The following is a 17911-nucleotide window of genomic DNA, read 5'->3' as shown; positions in this document are numbered from 1 at the left end:
CACAGCCCCCTCTGCCCCACAGCACCCACCTCCCCATGTTGAGGGCATGTAGCCTGGTACGGTTCAGGAGAGGGGGGCGCTCGCTCACCCCCACCCCCATTTTGGCCAGCCAGGCTGTGTGCTCGGATAAGGGTCTGGTATGGATTTTGGGGGGGACCCCACGCCATTTTTATTACCTGTATTGCTGGGAGCCAACAATACATTACAGCCGTGAACAAGTTAAAATTAAATTTTTTTCTTTAGTAATGTCAGTATTGCTGCAGCAGGCCAGAAACATCGCACAAATGTGCCACTTTACAGGCATATTAAGGGGGGCCCCCAGGCATGATATTTAAAGGAATTTTTAATTTTTATCGTTTCACTTTAAGCATTATTAAAATCACTTCTCCTGTAAAAACGATAGTTTTAGAAAAAAAATTTGCATTGATTCATGTCCCCCAGGGCAAGCCTTTAAAATTAGGACTTTTGATTTTTCATGTTCGTGTCCCATAGACTTTAATGGAGTTCGCATGTTCACAAGAACATTTCCCCTGTTCGAGATGTTCTGTGCGAACCGAACAGGGGGGTGTTCGGCTCATCACTACCATTGATTTGTGCCTTTTTTAATCTGCCTGGAGTTTAGCTTTAAAACCAAATATTTTATTTTATGTACAGGCTTTGAAATCTTTACACACAACCATCACAGTGGTGGTTTATACGGTGTAATATAATAATGTGGTATACAAATAACTTCATCAATTTGTTCATGCTCCATTTAGTAGCTGTTTGGTAGCACAGGAACATGAATCTCATGCCATTCCTAAGGTATTTAAGCCTGGACAGTAGATATTTCTGCAACAGTGCAGGTTAGGCTTTTAAGTAAGCAATCCTGAATTTACAACCCATTTCTCTGCTACATATGGTTTAAATGGATACTGAAGAAACCCTAAAATCCATTACAGCATAGGCCCCGACTGCACGTGTTAAGGTCATACTGATAGAAAAGTAATACATGAAGTAATGAAGATCATAAATGAAAAGCAAGCTTTCAGAGGGCAGAGACTAGCTGCAATCATGTAATGGCTGTGAATTATGTGTGAATTACAGGAGATAAAATGTTTCATAAGACAAGCCTGGTGCCAGCATTCTCCTCTACAATGACATGTTTGGTCAGCTGAGCAATTTAAAGGCACTGGTCATATGTTCAAAGTCTGTTTATTCGTGTGTTCTTGGCTTTAAGGACTGTAGGTCACTAGGAGACTGAAAATCAAACTTACAGTTACAAAAATCTTTTAGCTTTCTGATGTCTTTTTACATACACACATGAGAGGAAACAGCCAATGTTAATAGTTTTTATACAGTGTGTAATAATACACAAGAGGCGCTGATACGTCTTTAGATCTCACCCCTTCACCCATCATGAAAAAAAAAAAAAGATCACATCACATGAAAGTGCATATGTTTAGTTAGTTTAGCATTAAATTTATTGTATATGTGACAACAAAAAAAAAAGAAGAAGAAGACTGACTTTTCTGCTAGGGCCTCTTTATTCCATTCATATAGCATTAAGATGGTCGGGATGCAAAACCAGGTGGCACAAGGTGGCGCCAGTTGCAGTTGCTGCATCATAAATGGCTAGAAATGTTGCTCCTTTTAAAGTATTTTTAAATTTGGAAACAATGATAGTTAACAGTGCCAAATCTGGCAAGATGTTTCTGTAGTCTGGAGTGCAGATCAACCAAATGCAGCAGTATATGAGGTGGAATAGTTAATAAGAAACGGCACCTTTTCATAAACTGTGAATAATGAAGGCTATGCATATCTTCAGAGCCTTCTTCTGCTTGAACTTGATGGACATACTGCCTGTGTCTTTCAACCTGACTTGCTATGTAACATTCTCTGATATACCAAAATCATGACATGAATAACATCAACATTTTCAGACACAATAAACGCAATTCACAAAGCAAACACACCAGGAAAATTATTTTTATCATAAAATTTGATTGTTATTTCAGATGAAAGTTAATGAGATTTGACAACTACAGTCATGAGGCTGAAAAGAAAAAGCAGTAAAGTGGAAGCCTGGTTAAAACCTAAGCTTAAACCTGTTCCCACCCCTGTTCTAAGCTCTATACTAACTACCCTGTAAAGGAAAGATATGCAATATATTTAAGAGCACATCCGGTCAAGTCATGTGAAGCACCAGCTTCAGGGCAGAGGAGGTACTGCCGACAATGGATGCCCCATAGTAACCCTTTGGGTGGTGTCACTACCCAGGTACTGCAGCCATTGTCACTGCTCTCTCCTCTCCCCTGAAGCCAGCTGCTGGGTGATCACAGGACCAGACCAGAGCGCCCTTAGAACAGGTAAGTATAGACTTTTTCCCCATTGCAGGATAGTTAGCATAGAGCTTAGAATGGGGATGGGAGCAGGTTTAAGCTTAGTTAGGTTTTGACCAGACTTCCACTTGAAGCTGGCCATAGACGGATTGGAATTTAACCAGTTCTGCAGTACTGATCAAGGTATGGCCAGCATTATGCTGGTTTTAAAGCTTTGTAAATTGAGCATAGTGATCATAAATGATCTTTCTTGGCAACCTTTTAACTGTAGAGCTTAAGGGACATTTGCCATCTAATGGCATGAGTTCATCACTCTGAATATTTTGGTTTTTCCCTTATAAAAGAAACCTCATTATAGCTCTGAATGAATACTACGCTCAAAGCAGTCACATTCAGTTTACATAAATATGAAAAAGCTTTTTAATAGTTACACTTTTTCAACTTCTACACTCAAACAACAAGCTTCCAAAAGAAACTCTTATTATGCATAAATACAGTGCATATAAATAGTCTGCATACCCCTTTACAAATGCCAGATTTATGAGATGGAGTAAAATTAGACCAAGATAAATCACTTCAGAATTTTTTCCACCTTGAGTAGCAGTTCACACTTCTGGAAGGCACCAGAATTGCATCAGATTGGTATAACGCAGATATTCGCATGTCGAGTGAAAAAACATTTCTTCCTATGAAGGCTGTTCACATAGATGCAGTGCGATTCTTGTGCGGTTGAAAAAAAAAAAAAAAAAGGGTCCTGTGTGAGTTTGGTGCGGAGCAATGCAGTTTTAAGCTCTACAGCCTGTGAGAACCGCATCTGAAAAGCACAAACCGTACTGCAAAAATCGCACCGCATCAGTGTGAATCCACCATTATTGTGACCTATAATTTGTACAATTCAATTAAAATCAAACTGAAATTGTTGTTTAGTGGCGAAAATAAATGTGGTCTCAAAGTTGTACACACCCTCTTATAATTAGGAATATAGAAGAATTACCCAATCCCATTCAAACTGATCTTAAATAGTAGTCAGTACACACCTGTCATCAATAAAAGTGACTGATTAAGCCCATAAAAAGTTTAGCTGTTCTAGTAAGATTTTTTCTGACATTTACTCAGTTGCCTCTTACAGCAAAAGTCATGGTCCGCAAAGAACATGCAAAGCATCAAAGGGATCTCAATGTTGGAAAGTATCAGTCAGGAGAAGGGACAAAAATTTCCAAGGCACTAGAAATACCATGGAACACAGTGAAGGTAGTCCTCAACAAGTGAAGAAAATATTGAACAACAGTGACGTTAGCAAGAACTGCATATTACTCCAAAATGGATTAAAAAAAAAAAAAAAGAAGAAAACTAATCTGGAAGAATGCCAAGAGGCCTGCAGCAACATTAAAGGCGCTGCAGGAATTTCTGGCAGGTACTGATTGTGTACTGCATGTGACAACGAACTCCTGTATTCTTCATATGACTGGACTGTGAGGTAGGGTGGCAGAACAGAAGCTTTTTCCTACTAAGACAAACATACAAGCCCAGCTATATTTTGCAAGAACCTTCATACAGTCCGCCAAAAGCATGTGTGAAAATGCGTTATATTCTGATGAGACCAAGATTAAAGCGGAGTTCCGCCACAAAGACATTTTTTAGCCAAAAATACCCCCCTAATCCTAAGCTAACCCCAATTACACTAACCCCACATTACAGTACAGGACAGTAATCGAATAAAGATAAAATCTTACCTTTAAAATTGATTGCAGCACGCAGCCATCTCTGGTGTGGGCGTCTGAAGCCGCTGTGTCCCCCACTGTGACCTTCTTCCTGGTTTCTGGCTCCCAGAATGCCGATCGCAATCTTGCGCATGCGCTGCAGATTGCGATCGGCAATGAGAGTAGCGGCTGGCCATTCCCATTGCATCCTGGGATGACGCTCATCTCCCAGGATGCAATGCAAAGGAGGAAGTGAGGTCGGGGGCCATGGCCGCATAAGGAGCAAGGTACGTTAATTTCCACTAAAAACAAGGTAAGTGAAACAAAAAAAAAATATTAAATTATCCAATTATTTTTCAGGTTGTTTTACTAACTGATGCTGTAAAGTTAATTTTTAGGGTGGAACTCCTCTTTAAACGTTTTGGTCCTAATTCCAAAAAGTATGTTTGATGCAAAACCAAAACTGCACATCACCAAAAAAAACATACCCAAAGTGAAGCATGGTTGTGGCAGCATTATGCATTTGGGGTATTTTTCTTTAGCTGGATCTGGGGTTTTAGTCAAGGTGGATGGACTTAAGAATAGTTCCAAATATCAGTAAATTTTGGCACAAAACCTTCAGGCTTCTGCTAAAAATCTAAAGGTGAAGAGGAATTCAATTTTTCAGCACAATAACAATCCAAAGAATACCATACCTCCAAATCAACAAAAGAATGGCTTCACCATCAAGTTCAATGTTTTGCAACGGCCCGGCCAGAGCACAGACCTGAATCCATATGAAAATCTGTAGGGTGGCCTGAAGAGGGCTGTGCACAAGAGATGCCCACACAAGATTTGGAGCGCTTCTGCAAAAAAAGAGTGGACAAAGATTCCCAAGGCAAGATGTGCCATGCAGATAGATTCCTATCCCAAAAGACTGAATGGTGTCATAAAATCAAAAGTTGCTTCAACAAAGTATTCATTCGAGGTGGGCATATTTGTGCAACCACATTATTGTAATTTTTTAATTTACTTTTTTTCCCCTTAAAAGATTTCAGTTTGTTATTAACTAAATTGCTCATTTTATAGGTCACATTAAAGGTGGAAAAATCAGAAGTGATTTATCTTGGTCTGATTTTTTTACATTTCAAAAACCTGGCATTGTTACAGTCTGTAGACTTTTTATATGCACTGTAGCTATGGTTATTCTTTGACATGGGGAAGAAGTGAAAGCCCAAGACTCATCTGCAAAACCTTGTATGTACATTGGAGTAGGCATATTTTCTCATTACATATGTACACGTTCTTCCTGCTGACACTTGCATTTTACCGATCTTTAGAACTGAAAACCCTGCAGCAGGGGAGTTTTCTGAATGCAATGATTCTGTATGCAAGATCATAAGTTGGCTGCAGCAAGGGAGAGCCATGTCAGACTCCAGCCACCCCTCCAAACAAAGATGTGCACTGCTCAGGTGAGTATAATTGCTGTAGTCCCATGCAGGTGCTTGCCACTGTGTATACTGAGAAAAAATAATAAGGAGTAATGGTCGCACACCACAGCAGGACTTAATCCAAGCAAAAAAGTCTTATTTCTCCATTGTCAGGTAGACAGCACAAAAGGACTAACGAACTGTTGATGTGTTTCACACAAATAAATGCTTATTCATAACAACTCCAGCCACCTACACATGAACATTTTTTCCTCAAAAATTACTATCTGCAGAAAAATAGTGTACACAGTGCCTTGAGCTAAATGGTGAGTGTAGGCAGATTGCGATAACAGTGGGAGGGTCTTAAAGGAGAACAGAATCAATACAACAATTTAGCACAACCATTTTTTAAAACATGAAACTCTTCATTTACATATGTTTTTTCTGTCTACATTAAAGAACTTAAAGTAGTAAGTATTGGTGGTCAGTCGTTGGCTGGAGCAATACACCTCCCCCCCAGCAATAATGGTCAATGGTTGGCTGGAACAATAACTCCCAGAGGATTGTAAGGGGCTGGTACACAGTGTGTAGTGCACCCACAATGTGTGCAGTGGACAGTGGATCCCATTCCCTCCTGAGACACATACTATGGATACACCCCAGGGACAAAAAAAAATATATATATTTTTGAAATATTTAATTCCTTCATTCCATTTGCAATACACATTCTCATCACCCAGTAAAAAAAATGACAACATTGGGTTCACAAAGAACACTCCACTATGGTGCAGACCTCACTCACCCCAAAACTTCCTTCTGTACACAATATTACCCCATTGCTGGGAGTAACAGTTCCATGCAAAAATAACTGGAACTTGATATAGTTCAAAATTATGGCGCTGGAAATCCCCTATTTTCCCAGTAACTGAAGGTAATTATAGGCTCTGCCAGATGAACATCATTCCCATTTACAAGATATTTAATATAACTGGGCACTGTTGCTAACGGTAACGCACAATAACTGGAAAGCAGCCCAGTATATCCCTGCAATGTCTGCATTATTAGAGGATAACCATGGATCCCAATGTATAATCCAAGCATGTGCCAAGACATGTATGACTCGTATACCCAGCTTTAATCTGCTGCTTATAGAAGTTTTTTTTGTGATTAACCAGTGGGATGAATGAAAAGTGCAAAACTTGTGGTCAGAAAAATCAAAATTTTACATTATTTTTGGCAACCATTGGTGCCAAGTCCCCTGGACTACAGAGGAGAGGGACCTTCCTGCTTGTTATCAGCGCTTAGTTCAAAAGCCCGCATCCCTGATAGTATGGGGGTGCATTAGTGCCTATGGAATGGGCAGATTACACATCTGCAAAGGCACCATCAATGCTGAAGTACTGTATATGCATACGCTGAGGCAAGAGTGGGACAACATTCCTCTCAAAAAACAGTGGGATGGTTACAAGAAAGAAAAAAAAAAACGGGGGGGGGCTTAGGGTCAAGGATAGGAAGCCCATAAGCAGTCTACAAGCACCTTGTACCTCAAATACCGAGTCTTTCACCCACCAAGACATAACTGGAAGCGAAGGTCGAAGACAACAATCAGGGCAGTCCGCAACCAGGCATGATGTTAGCAAAGGTCTGGGTTAACTTAATGCTGGGGTGCTTCCAGACTTCATTATAGGGTTTGCAATAGACAACACAAGGTGGTCCCACCATGACACTTCTACTGGGCAGAACAGTGGCTTTCTACGGTCATGGAGTTTGCATGTTCTCACTGTGCTTACATATATATTCCAAAGGCGTATATATGGCGGTCTCTAATCAAAATTGGTTATAGTATATGTGTGTGTGTGTGTGTGTGTGTGTGTGTGTGTGTGTGAGAGAGAGATAGGGACCTTAGATTTGTAAGCTCCTTGAGGGCAGAGACTAATGTATGTAAGTCCAGTATGTAAAGCACTGCATAAATTGTCCATGCTAATAAAATACCTGTAATCATTTTTTAAAATAACCACTTTGTACATTTGATTCACATTACTGTGGGGTGTTAGCTCTGATTTCTATTAAAGTTGTTATACAATAGATATAATGGTATACATCGCTCAACAGGATCCCGTTCTACTGCTGTGAAATAAAAACAAACTGCTAAAGTATATACTTATCGTTCTGCGTTGTACAACATGTGCTTATTTTGTTTAAATGAACTTGCAAAAAACGTCGCTTTTTTTCCTGTGTATGTACAACGTACATCTGCTAGAAGAATAGCAGCCAACAATTACAAACTGCAGTTCTGCATTGCAGTACCGCAAATTTGACACACAGTTCACTTCCTACAACTGCAGGTCAGCTGGTGGTGCATGCAATGATTCCCTAATAACACAACCATTTGTCTGCTAGAGTTAGTTGGCTGGAGTTCATCTTTAAACATATCTATTGGTAAATCAACATTTCATAGCTTACCTTGATTATATTGAATTTAAAATGAATCCACCAGCACAGTTCATATGGTTTTTATGTACTCTAAAATAAAATGGTGCATTTTGTTTATGCCGTAGACCCCTCTAACACAAAAGAATAAAGATAGAAATGTGTAATGCCAGTAAAAACAAACCGATTTTATTCACTCGTGACCTTGCTGTGAACATTTAGCTCAGCAGCATAAAAGATATAATACAAAAGGCTCGTTGCAATCTGTTTTCAGGCAAGCAGTGAAGGCTACACACAATGCACAGCACATACACAATGCTTAGCAACCTACACAACTGCTGCCCCTGAATGAAAACCTTAGTTCCTGACTTTTTAAAACTTTTAGAATGTGCAGGAGTTCACCTAAAACATTTAATGGAAGGAAGGTATCTGCAGAGCTGACAAGCGTAATACTCACACAATGTGAGCCAGGTTTAGAGGCTTCTCTGGTTGATCAGGAAACATTGGGTGCAGAGGCTCGCGACTGGAAGCACAGCTTAAAGACTTGCTAAGTGCATTAGTAAGCTTCTTTGCTGGAGATTTCTGCAAAGAAAAAAAGATAAAAAAATAAAGAAGTGAGAAACCATGGCAATGTCCTGGGGACACGTTTGTGCCCATTGGCACTGACAGACACCCTTTGATTCCAATGTGTGGGTTCCACCCGCATTTTGAACACGTGTGCATTCAAGATCTTAGCTTTTGGGGGTTTTTGTTTTATCAAATGTTCATCTTTAATAATTTTTTTTCCCCCAGAATACATTTTTTTTCATTAAAAAATCTAGGAAAAAAGAAAGTTGTCCAGAGAAACATAAAATAATGGATTGAATTCCATGAAGGATCATACACAATTTTGTCTCAATGTGTGATCACAAACATGTCTGTGGAGTTAAAACCCCCAAGGGGCGCAAGAAGCCACAACCATTTTCAAAATTATAAACAGTAACTAAATAAAAGTACAATATACACTAAACAGGGACCATGGACAGTGTGTCATGCATGAAATGTAGGGCAGTTAGGACTAGCTATTAACCATAGCCGAAAACAGTCAGGTATTCCTGACTAACTCTTCACAGTCCATTGAGGAAGATGCCAGGTCAACCCTGCCTTGAGCAGTCCCATAGCCAGCAGGTTCCTGGGAAAACAACAAAACAAAAACACATGCACACACAACACAACTGCCCCATGAGGGGGTTGGGGAGGTAGAGAAAAAAAAAAAGGAGGCAGGAGAAAAGAGATAAAGGAACACTCAAGTCCAACAGGGCACTGTCAGATCCTCTATAGCCACTTCCGGATTGCCTAACCCATATATACTGCGGCAGGGCTGCCCGGCTGCGCAAAATCACGTACATGTACGCGTTTTGTGCACGCGATCTGGTGCACAATCCGCCGGAGCGCCACTCCTGCTGTAACTGGGTAATCATTCAGAGAAAAGGCATAATGGCAGTCTGCCTATGTAAACACGGCAGACCGCTGTTGTTCTGTCAGGGAGCAAAAGAGAGATCCTGCATTTCAGCTAAGCTCAAACACTGATCTCTCTTTTTTGTCCAGTGCATCCACTCCCCCCAAAGTTAGAAAGCACTCCCTAGAAGCACAAATAACCCCTTGATAGCCCCTGGTGTTAACCCCTTCTCTAACAGTTTTTTTTTTATATGGTAACAGTGCATTATTTTTTTTTCTAGCAGGGATAACTGTATTGGGGTCATTGGTCCCCAAAAAGTGTCATTTAGTGTCAGATTTGTCTGCAGCAAGGTCGCAGTCCCACTAAAAATCACTAATCGCCACCATTACTAGTAAAAAAAAATAAAAAGTCCATAAATCTATCCCATAGTTTGTAGACGCTATATCTTTTGCGCAAACCAATCAATATACACTTAAGATTTTTTTTTAACCAAAAATATGTAGCAGAATACATATTGGCCTAAATTTATGAAGAAATTCGATTTTTTACATTTTGTTATTGGATGTGTTTTACAGCAGAAAGCAAAAAATATATATATTTTTTTTTTCAAAACTGTGGGTATTTTTTTGTTTATACCACAAAAAATAAAACACGCATTGGTGATCACACATCACCAAAGCAAAGCTCTATTTGTTGGGAAAAAAAGACATCAATTTTATTTGGGTACTGTGTCGAATGACCACGCAATTGTCAGTTAAACAACGCAGTGCTGGATCGCAAAAAATGGCATGGTCAGGAAGGGGGTAAAACCCTCCGGAGCTGAAGTGATTAATAACATGATTGCAAGAATAGTTTTCACAGTACAATCTCAGTATGGTTTTTCTCTTGTTTAAAAATAAATGGTCACCACAAATTTTGCTGGAGACCCCTGCTACCAGTGCAATAAAGGTAGCTTTTAAATTAGCTTGTGAGTGCGTTGACAAACGTGAATGCTGACCATTTCACTGGTATACACACACTTGTAGTGAATTGCGCCCCATAAACGAAAAAAACAAATACTTTAAAGAAGTTAAAATGAGTGTTGTTAATAAACGAGATTCTCAAAAAATTACTTTCAACAAAAAGGAAAAATGTTCATTATTTGAAAGAGATGTAGATCACCAAATTAAAAAATATGCAGGGTAAAGTAAATAAATTAAACAGTTGATTAAAATGCAACCCTTTCTACGTTATCTGCCAGATTTAGTGATAAGAAGTACCAAACTGAGAATTTTAATTTTAATTCTATGTTATTACTTTATAACTTTTCGACTTTGCTATAGTCATATTGTCTTCTAAATATTCCATTCTTAAACCACATTCAGATGTTTGGTGACTCTAATAAGATTTTTTTTAAACATGACAGTAATGTTACAATACTAAGCTTCAACTCTACTTTTCAGCTGCTAAATAGCAATAAAACAACAACGTACCAACAAAAAGGCAAAAATATCTTGTTTCCTTTCTACTGAATTTTAGCTCTAGCTTTTGAAGTACCGCACGTTTAGGCAAACTCAATACAGCGAAATACGCTGTGAAATATGTGAAATACTCACTCTTAATCATCTATCTGTACACAAACACCAGTTGGTTGATAAATTATCATTTATCGGGAGCGATAATCTCCCCTCACCAAATATATAGCGCGTTGGTTTCCCTATCTTTCTGGGTTAATCCCCTCCTGTGTGTCTCTTCTGTGGCGTAGCTCAGAATAATGTGAGCCCTCTCTTACCCATGATGTGTACTCTTTCATTTGGTGCTGGTTGCTATGGGAACCACTGGCATGTCCCCTCCAAAAGCAATCCTGACAGAGCTGGTAATTGTGACACTGCTGGCAGCGATAGCGGAAACCCATCATGCTCTCACTGTGGCAATAGGAACACTCAACTGGGTGGAAGACTAAGAGAGAAAAGATATTGTATAGATATGTTAATAGGCATGTTTGTCCTATTTGTACACACATCATTCGAGTAAATGATCATAAAATATATTCTAAATTTCTGGTCTCACCTCTGTCAGCTGATTAAAGAACTCTTCTCTAATTTTAGATTGGAATGTTTGTTAAACAGTGGTAAAAATTCTGCAAAGAATTCAACTTGTGTGCCTATTGCTTTGCACAGGGCTTTTTCCCTCAGAAAATAGGTGCAGAAACTCAACCACCCCCCCCCCCCCAAAATCCGCATCAAATACCGGGTGAGGTCAAATTTCACTTAAGAGTGGAAAGGTCTTAAAGGGACATTAAACATCAGGAGTGCATTACGTACAGAGGGCAGAGTTCAGGGGGGGGCTACGTGCAGAGTTTGTGGGGGGGGGGTGGTTGCATACAAAGTGCAGAGTTCAGGGGTGTGCTGCATACAGAGTGCAGAGTTCAGGGGGGCGCTACGTGCAGAGTTAAGGGGTGTGCTGCATACAGAGTGCAGAGTTAAGGGGTGTGCTGCATACAGAGTGCAGAGTTAAGGGGTGTGCTGCATACAGAGTGCAGAGTTCAGGGGGGCGCTACCTGCAGAGTTTGGGGGTGTGCTGCATACAGAGTGCAGAGTTTAGGGGTGTGCTGCATACAGAGTGCAGAGTTTAGGGGTGTGCTGCATACAGAGTGCAGAGTTAAGGGGTGTGCTGCATACAGAGTGCAGAGTTAAGCCTTCTTCCACAGCTGCTTACCTCTGCATCTCCCAGCCACATCTCATTTTACCCTCTTCAGCTCTGACCTCTGCATACAACCCCCCCTCCCCCCACCTCCACTGCCCCATCTTCTATCCTCCACCTTAAAAGCTCCACCATTTTCCACAGGTCTTACTTTTGTTGCTGTATTAAGCTGAAGCCCAGCCAGCTCTAGTACCTCCTCACACACTGTAGGATATTGTCTAGTGGGGATGTGGACATCCGCACTGCACCATGGGCACCTACATCTCCCTTGTCCCCATTCTGCTGCTCAGGAGATTCAGATCTGTGGGAGCCATTGGGAGACAAGTGGTTACTTGTAAACACAGAAGCCAGACTTCTGTGTTTACAAGTGATAGTGGTGAGCTGGGAGCAGAGGGCCTAAACAAGATGTGGTGGAGCTGAGATCCACCAAGTTCAAGCTGAAAAAAGCTCAGGCTTTGCAGGAAGAATGCAGATAATGTGAATTCTAGGTGCAGGCCCAGTTGTTAGGCCTATATCCACCCCCTCATTGAAACATGCAGACTGACAGCACAGCTTACTCAAAGCAAAGCAATGAAAGCAAACAGGTTGTTTTTTTAGCTAGATTTGACCTGTTTAGCTATGACACGCAGAGGACGAGGGACCAACAGGAAAATAAAAATAATTAAAGCCCAAGTTTAGCTAAAATCAAATACATAAATGACACAGGATCTTTGAATAAAGCATGGGCGGATGATTGATAGCTGCACACCCTCCATTCATAGAATCTTTAGTACGGCTTCTATGAATGGTGGATTGATGATCACTCCTGACAGCCCTTTAGTTGCATTAACCCCTGCCTTACTGGAAGAATACGGTGGCAGTGAGCGAGGGGAGTAGGAAGAAAGAAGATTTCTTCTAAAAGAAGAAGAATCAGTACAAGGGATACATAATATGTTATATCCCTTGTGCTGATTTTTGTGTTTTTAATTACATTTTTTTCTAAACGTAGGCTTTAAAGACAGACAGATACCCTAAAAAACATCTCATTTACAGAAGATTTGACAGAAGATCATTTGCATTTCATCTAATTTACAGGAGAGCTTGCATTTTTTCTAAAATTTAATTAATAAAAAATAATAATGAAGTGTACGTAATTTCTTGTATTTGCTCCCTTTTGATCTGTTAAATATACCATCAAATGTGCTTTATTATAACTGTTTAGAAAGTATAAAAAATAGCAGATAATCAAAGCCAGAAAACGTGTGAGCGAATAATTTTACGTATTTTCTTCCTTTCTTTCTTCCTAGACAATTATCAGTTAGCATTGTTCCCTACTATCTCAGAGGACTACAAAACACATCCACCTGTTATGGAGAAGAGAGGAATGTGTTAAGTAGTCCTAATGGAGTGTTCTCTAGTAATAATAACCTCCCTGCCCTAGGGTGACAACACTGCTCAATAGAGTTGTCACCCTAGGTCACCTAAGTGGCCAAATACCAGGACTTCCAGGTTAAAATTAAGGAAAAAAAAAAATGAATGCAGCCACTACATCCAAGAACTGGTAACCTGCAATACTATCAATTTTTGTTCTTGGGTTTAGAAATGCTTTTAGAACCAACTGCATTTCATTTGACTGCATTGAGATCAGCACTCGTCCCTACAGGTTATGACTGTTCTTGGAGACAGTGGGGTTTATTTACTAAAGGCAAACCCACCGTTCACTACAAGTGCACTCGCTGTAGATCTGTGGAGGACATGCAAGGAAAATAAAAAACAGCATTTTTGCTTGCACATGACTGAATGATAGAAAATCAGCAGAGCTTTCCCTCATTTTAGATCTCAGATCTATAGCGACTGCACTTGTAGTGCACAGTGGATTTGCCTTTAGTAAATCAACCCCAATGTCACACCAACTGCTTCATTTGTTTGTTTCCCCATCACTCTAATGGTACTCAAACTAAAAATTAAAAAGGGTATTCTGAAGGGTTACTGAGAATATAACAATGTCAACTAAATTGATTGCTTTTAGCAGAATTCCTGTATTTGCAGTGGTGAGCCATTCCTTATTTTGAGCCGAGTAATCAACACATGTAACATGTTTAAGTTTGTCATATCTGTAAAACAAAAAAAATAATATGCTGAAAATTGTACCCAGGCAGCATTAATTGTTTGCAAAATTTTAAGGAGAAATTGAAAGATAATAGTAAAAAAATAAATAAATAAATAAAAGCAGCTTTTGCTGCAAAATTCACCTTTCTCCCAGGGCTGTCCACAGCAGCAAGTCGTTCCCACAATTTAATGTTGTAAATCTTCAAGGCTGAATAAGTATCAATTAGGGAAAGGCCGATATATTGGCGGCCAATATGCACTTTCCCCCGATATATCAATATCGGTCCCCGGAACTGGCCGATATTGCTGATATTTTTGTGACGTTATTCTGCCTTCTTAGGCCACCTCCCTCACCTTGGACAGCCTCGTCTGGAGTCGGGACTAGTCTCACGAGAGTGTATCACAGCCATACACCCACCCACAGCAGCCCGGTGCCAGCCAGCCACCCACAGCCACAGGCCCTGTACCAGCCAGCCACAGGCACTGTACCAGAGGAGCCAGCCACCCACAGGCCCTGTACCAGCCAGCCACCCACAGGCCATGTACCAGCCAGCCAGCCACCCACCGGCCCTGTACCTGGGACCCACAGGCCATGTACCAGCCAGCCACCTACAGGCCCTGTACCAGCCAGCCACCCACCCACCACAGGGTGCCAGACAGCCAGCCACCCACCACAGGGTGCCAGACAGCCACCCACAGACAAGGTGCCAGACAGACAGCCACCCACAGGCCCTGTACCAGCCAGCAACCCACAACCCCTGTGCAGCCAGTCACCCACCCACTACAGGATGCCAGCCAGCCACCCACCACAGGGTGCCAACCAGCCATCCACCACAGGGTGCCAGCCAGCCAGCAAGCATTAAACAAATATTAACATGTTCAGTACCAGATTTGTGTCAAAAATTGTCTTATTTTTCAAAACTTTTAATGTACAAAATATCGGCCAATACTGATACGTTGTGCTCAAAATATCGGTATCGGCCCTGAAAAAACCATATCGGTCTATCCCTAGTATCAATCACCTAGTTCCTTTGAGCTCAAGCTGTCAAAGATCCATCCTCCATGTCACATAGCCTGAGCTCACAGTATTGCTGCACTGAACGTGCTTACACATCATTATCTGTGAGCAATTCAGCACAATGGATGAAAAGAGAAAGACCTGTGATGTTACCAAACAAGCCAAACAATCCTTAGAAAAAAGGTTTGTTGGGGGGGGGGGGTCTCAGGGAGGAAGGAGAGCAGGGCTGTTGACCTTTTTTTGTTTTTTTTTAACTTGGACTTCAAAAAAAGGTCAACACTCCTGCTCCCCTTCCTCTTCCTTCCTAACCCCCCCCCCCAAACATACCTTTTTTCTAAGGATTGTTTGGCTGGTTGCATAGTGTTTCCTAAATAATAAAAATATTTTTAAAAACATGGTGTAAAAAGAAAAAAAAAAGTATAATTTGTGTAACATACTAAGTAGTTACAAATTTGGTAAAAATGAAAAAATGTTCTGCTCATTAGAGTCACTAGAGTCACTTACCATTTTCTACATTCGCCAGTCGATGCAAGAGAGGTAACCAGACAAGACACTGAGGTGGTGGGTCAGACATAAGTGTATCCAAGAAAGAATTTAAGGTAACTTTTTTCTGTTAAGAGATAAAAATAAATTGCCTTATAACAGTTAAAAGCTTCAGCTTAAAAAAAAAAACCTTTTAGTACAGTTATAACTGCCCCACCCATCATCCTCCCAAAGTCCTATACTTACCTGTCCTTACTCTTGCCAGATCTTTACTGTGTGAACCTTTAGACCCCGTTCAGACAGGGGCGACACGACTTGGTGGGGCGACCTGTGAAGTCCTCGCTGCGACTTGCACGGACTTCATATCATTGAAGTCAATGTAAGTCGCCTCCAGGTCGCCCCAAAGTAGTACAGGACCCTTTTTCTAAGTCGGAGCGACTTGTGTCGCTCCGATTAGAACGGGTCCTGTACTATTCAATGGTGAGCGACCCACCGCGGCTTGTCAGGCGACCAAATCGCCTGACAAGTCGCGCTAGTGTGAATGGACCCTTAGGACGTCGCACAAATGCCAGGTAGCTTCTCCATTTATCTTCAGAAGTGCTACCCGTCCAGGAGACTTTGCGGTGAGGGGATCACTCAATCAAGGACAGGTGAGTATAAGACTTTTGGGTGCAAAGGATTTAAGGATCACTGTACTGAACTTAAGCTGGCCCATAGTTGGTACTTTTTTTTCCATTCAGCCAGTGGGCTAAAAAAAAAAAAAAAAAAAAAAAAAAAAAAAAGGATTTCTCCATCCAATCAAATGAAGGGGATGGAGGAATCCCCCCTGCCAGGATCTATTGCCAGTTTAAGTAAAAAAGTCTCTGCCTTATTCATAGCAACAGGATACAAATTATACTTTTTCTATCCCAGATTAGGGGAAAAAAAAAAGGATAAACCAACTCATGCAGTATACTTTTAGGAGAGTCAAAGTGATGAATGCCCAAGAAACAAAAACGGAATTTATAATAAATAAATCTACATAGTCAAGAAATATATATATATATATATATATATATATATATATACATATACACACACATTTTAAAGACTTCAAATCTCTACAGATTGTCATACTCCTAAACAAGGAAAAGATTATAGTTCTAATGCCAACCTGGAATTATAATGTGACAATTATTATTTACTTCAACAGAATAGAGATATTTATTACCTGGCCGATGGTTTACGCCATCAAATGTAATGACAAATTACATAATTATCTCTCCTTTCACAAGGAAGCACATCTGTACACCTACAGGCACACCAAATTGCACTCAAGGACAAAAATGCTAATCGACCTACAATTTAGCTTGCTTTGTTTAACTATGAAAGACTCTACTCACTAAGCTATAACAAATGCCTGTATACAACTGTTATTTTTAGCAATGAGAATCAATGACAACAGTCACATGACTGAAGACAACTATTGTTATGGCAAATAACATGGCATAGCTTATTCAATTACAGCCTAAAGTCATTTAACTATTTAATTAAATGTATACAGTATATGATTAAAAGAGGTTGCATGTATTTTGCTAAAAACTTTCCCTGTAGCAATGCATATCAAGATATCAAAGGTTTCTTAAAACATACATAAGACTCTCATCTACCCAGTCCTGGTGCGCCTCGTAGCAGATTTACTGATATAGGGCAGCCCCTTTCGCAGAATCACGTATATATACACCCGAGTCTGCACTCCTGCCTAAGGGGCGCATACGGGGGGGGGGGGGGGTGAGGGATTTTAGGTCCCTGCAAAGAGGGAATAAAATCCATAATTTCCCATAAGCAAAAGCACATAACACAATACACATAAACACTGGCTAGGCACACGGTTAACCCTTTGAGCGTCCTAGATGGTAAACCCCTTTCCAACCAGTGTCATTAGTACAGTGACAGTGCATTTTTTTATACTGGTGTCACTGGTTCCCACAAAAGGGTCATAAGTGTCAATGTCAGACTGTTGCCGCAATATCACAGTCTCGCTATAAGCTGATCTCTGCCATTACTAGTATAAAAAAAACAAAAAACAAAATTCCAGTATATATACACCACAGTTTGTAGAGGCTATAACTTTTGTGCGAACCAATCAATATACGCTTATTGGGATTTTTTTTTACCAAAAATATAGTTAAGAGTTTTAGGCATATTTTCATTTAAATGTGTGCAAGGCTACTATAAATTTTACACATACATTTGCTTTCTTTAAATTTAAGTTGCGAAGGCCTTACAGCATTTCTTTTGATTAGTATTGGCTATGGTTAAAATCTGTCAGACCTTTTTTTTTTTTGATGGTCAAACTGGGA

The 17911-nt window shown here is 40.3% G+C and overlaps 1 protein-coding gene across 13 annotated transcripts in view; it reads right to left on the bottom strand.

Annotated features, from left to right (window-relative positions):
- DTNA (dystrobrevin alpha) overlaps positions 1-17911 on the bottom strand; it is a 366042-nt gene that overhangs the window by 98774 nt on the left and 249357 nt on the right. For all 13 annotated transcript variants that reach the window (XM_082258701.1, XM_082258699.1, XM_082258694.1 and 10 more), the window contains exons 7-9: positions 15591-15696; positions 11070-11236; positions 8318-8442 (exon numbers count right to left, since the gene is read on the bottom strand). In XM_082258701.1, coding sequence (XP_082114827.1) covers positions 8318-8442; positions 11070-11236; positions 15591-15696 — 398 coding nt within the window. The remainder of the gene's footprint in view (positions 1-8317; positions 8443-11069; positions 11237-15590; positions 15697-17911) is intronic.

This window comes from Pelophylax lessonae (genome assembly GCF_965119305.1).
Source record: "Pelophylax lessonae genome assembly, chromosome: 5".
NCBI classification, from domain to species: Eukaryota; Metazoa; Chordata; class Amphibia; order Anura; family Ranidae; genus Pelophylax; species Pelophylax lessonae.
This window is presented reverse-complemented; position numbering and strand designations above follow the sequence as displayed.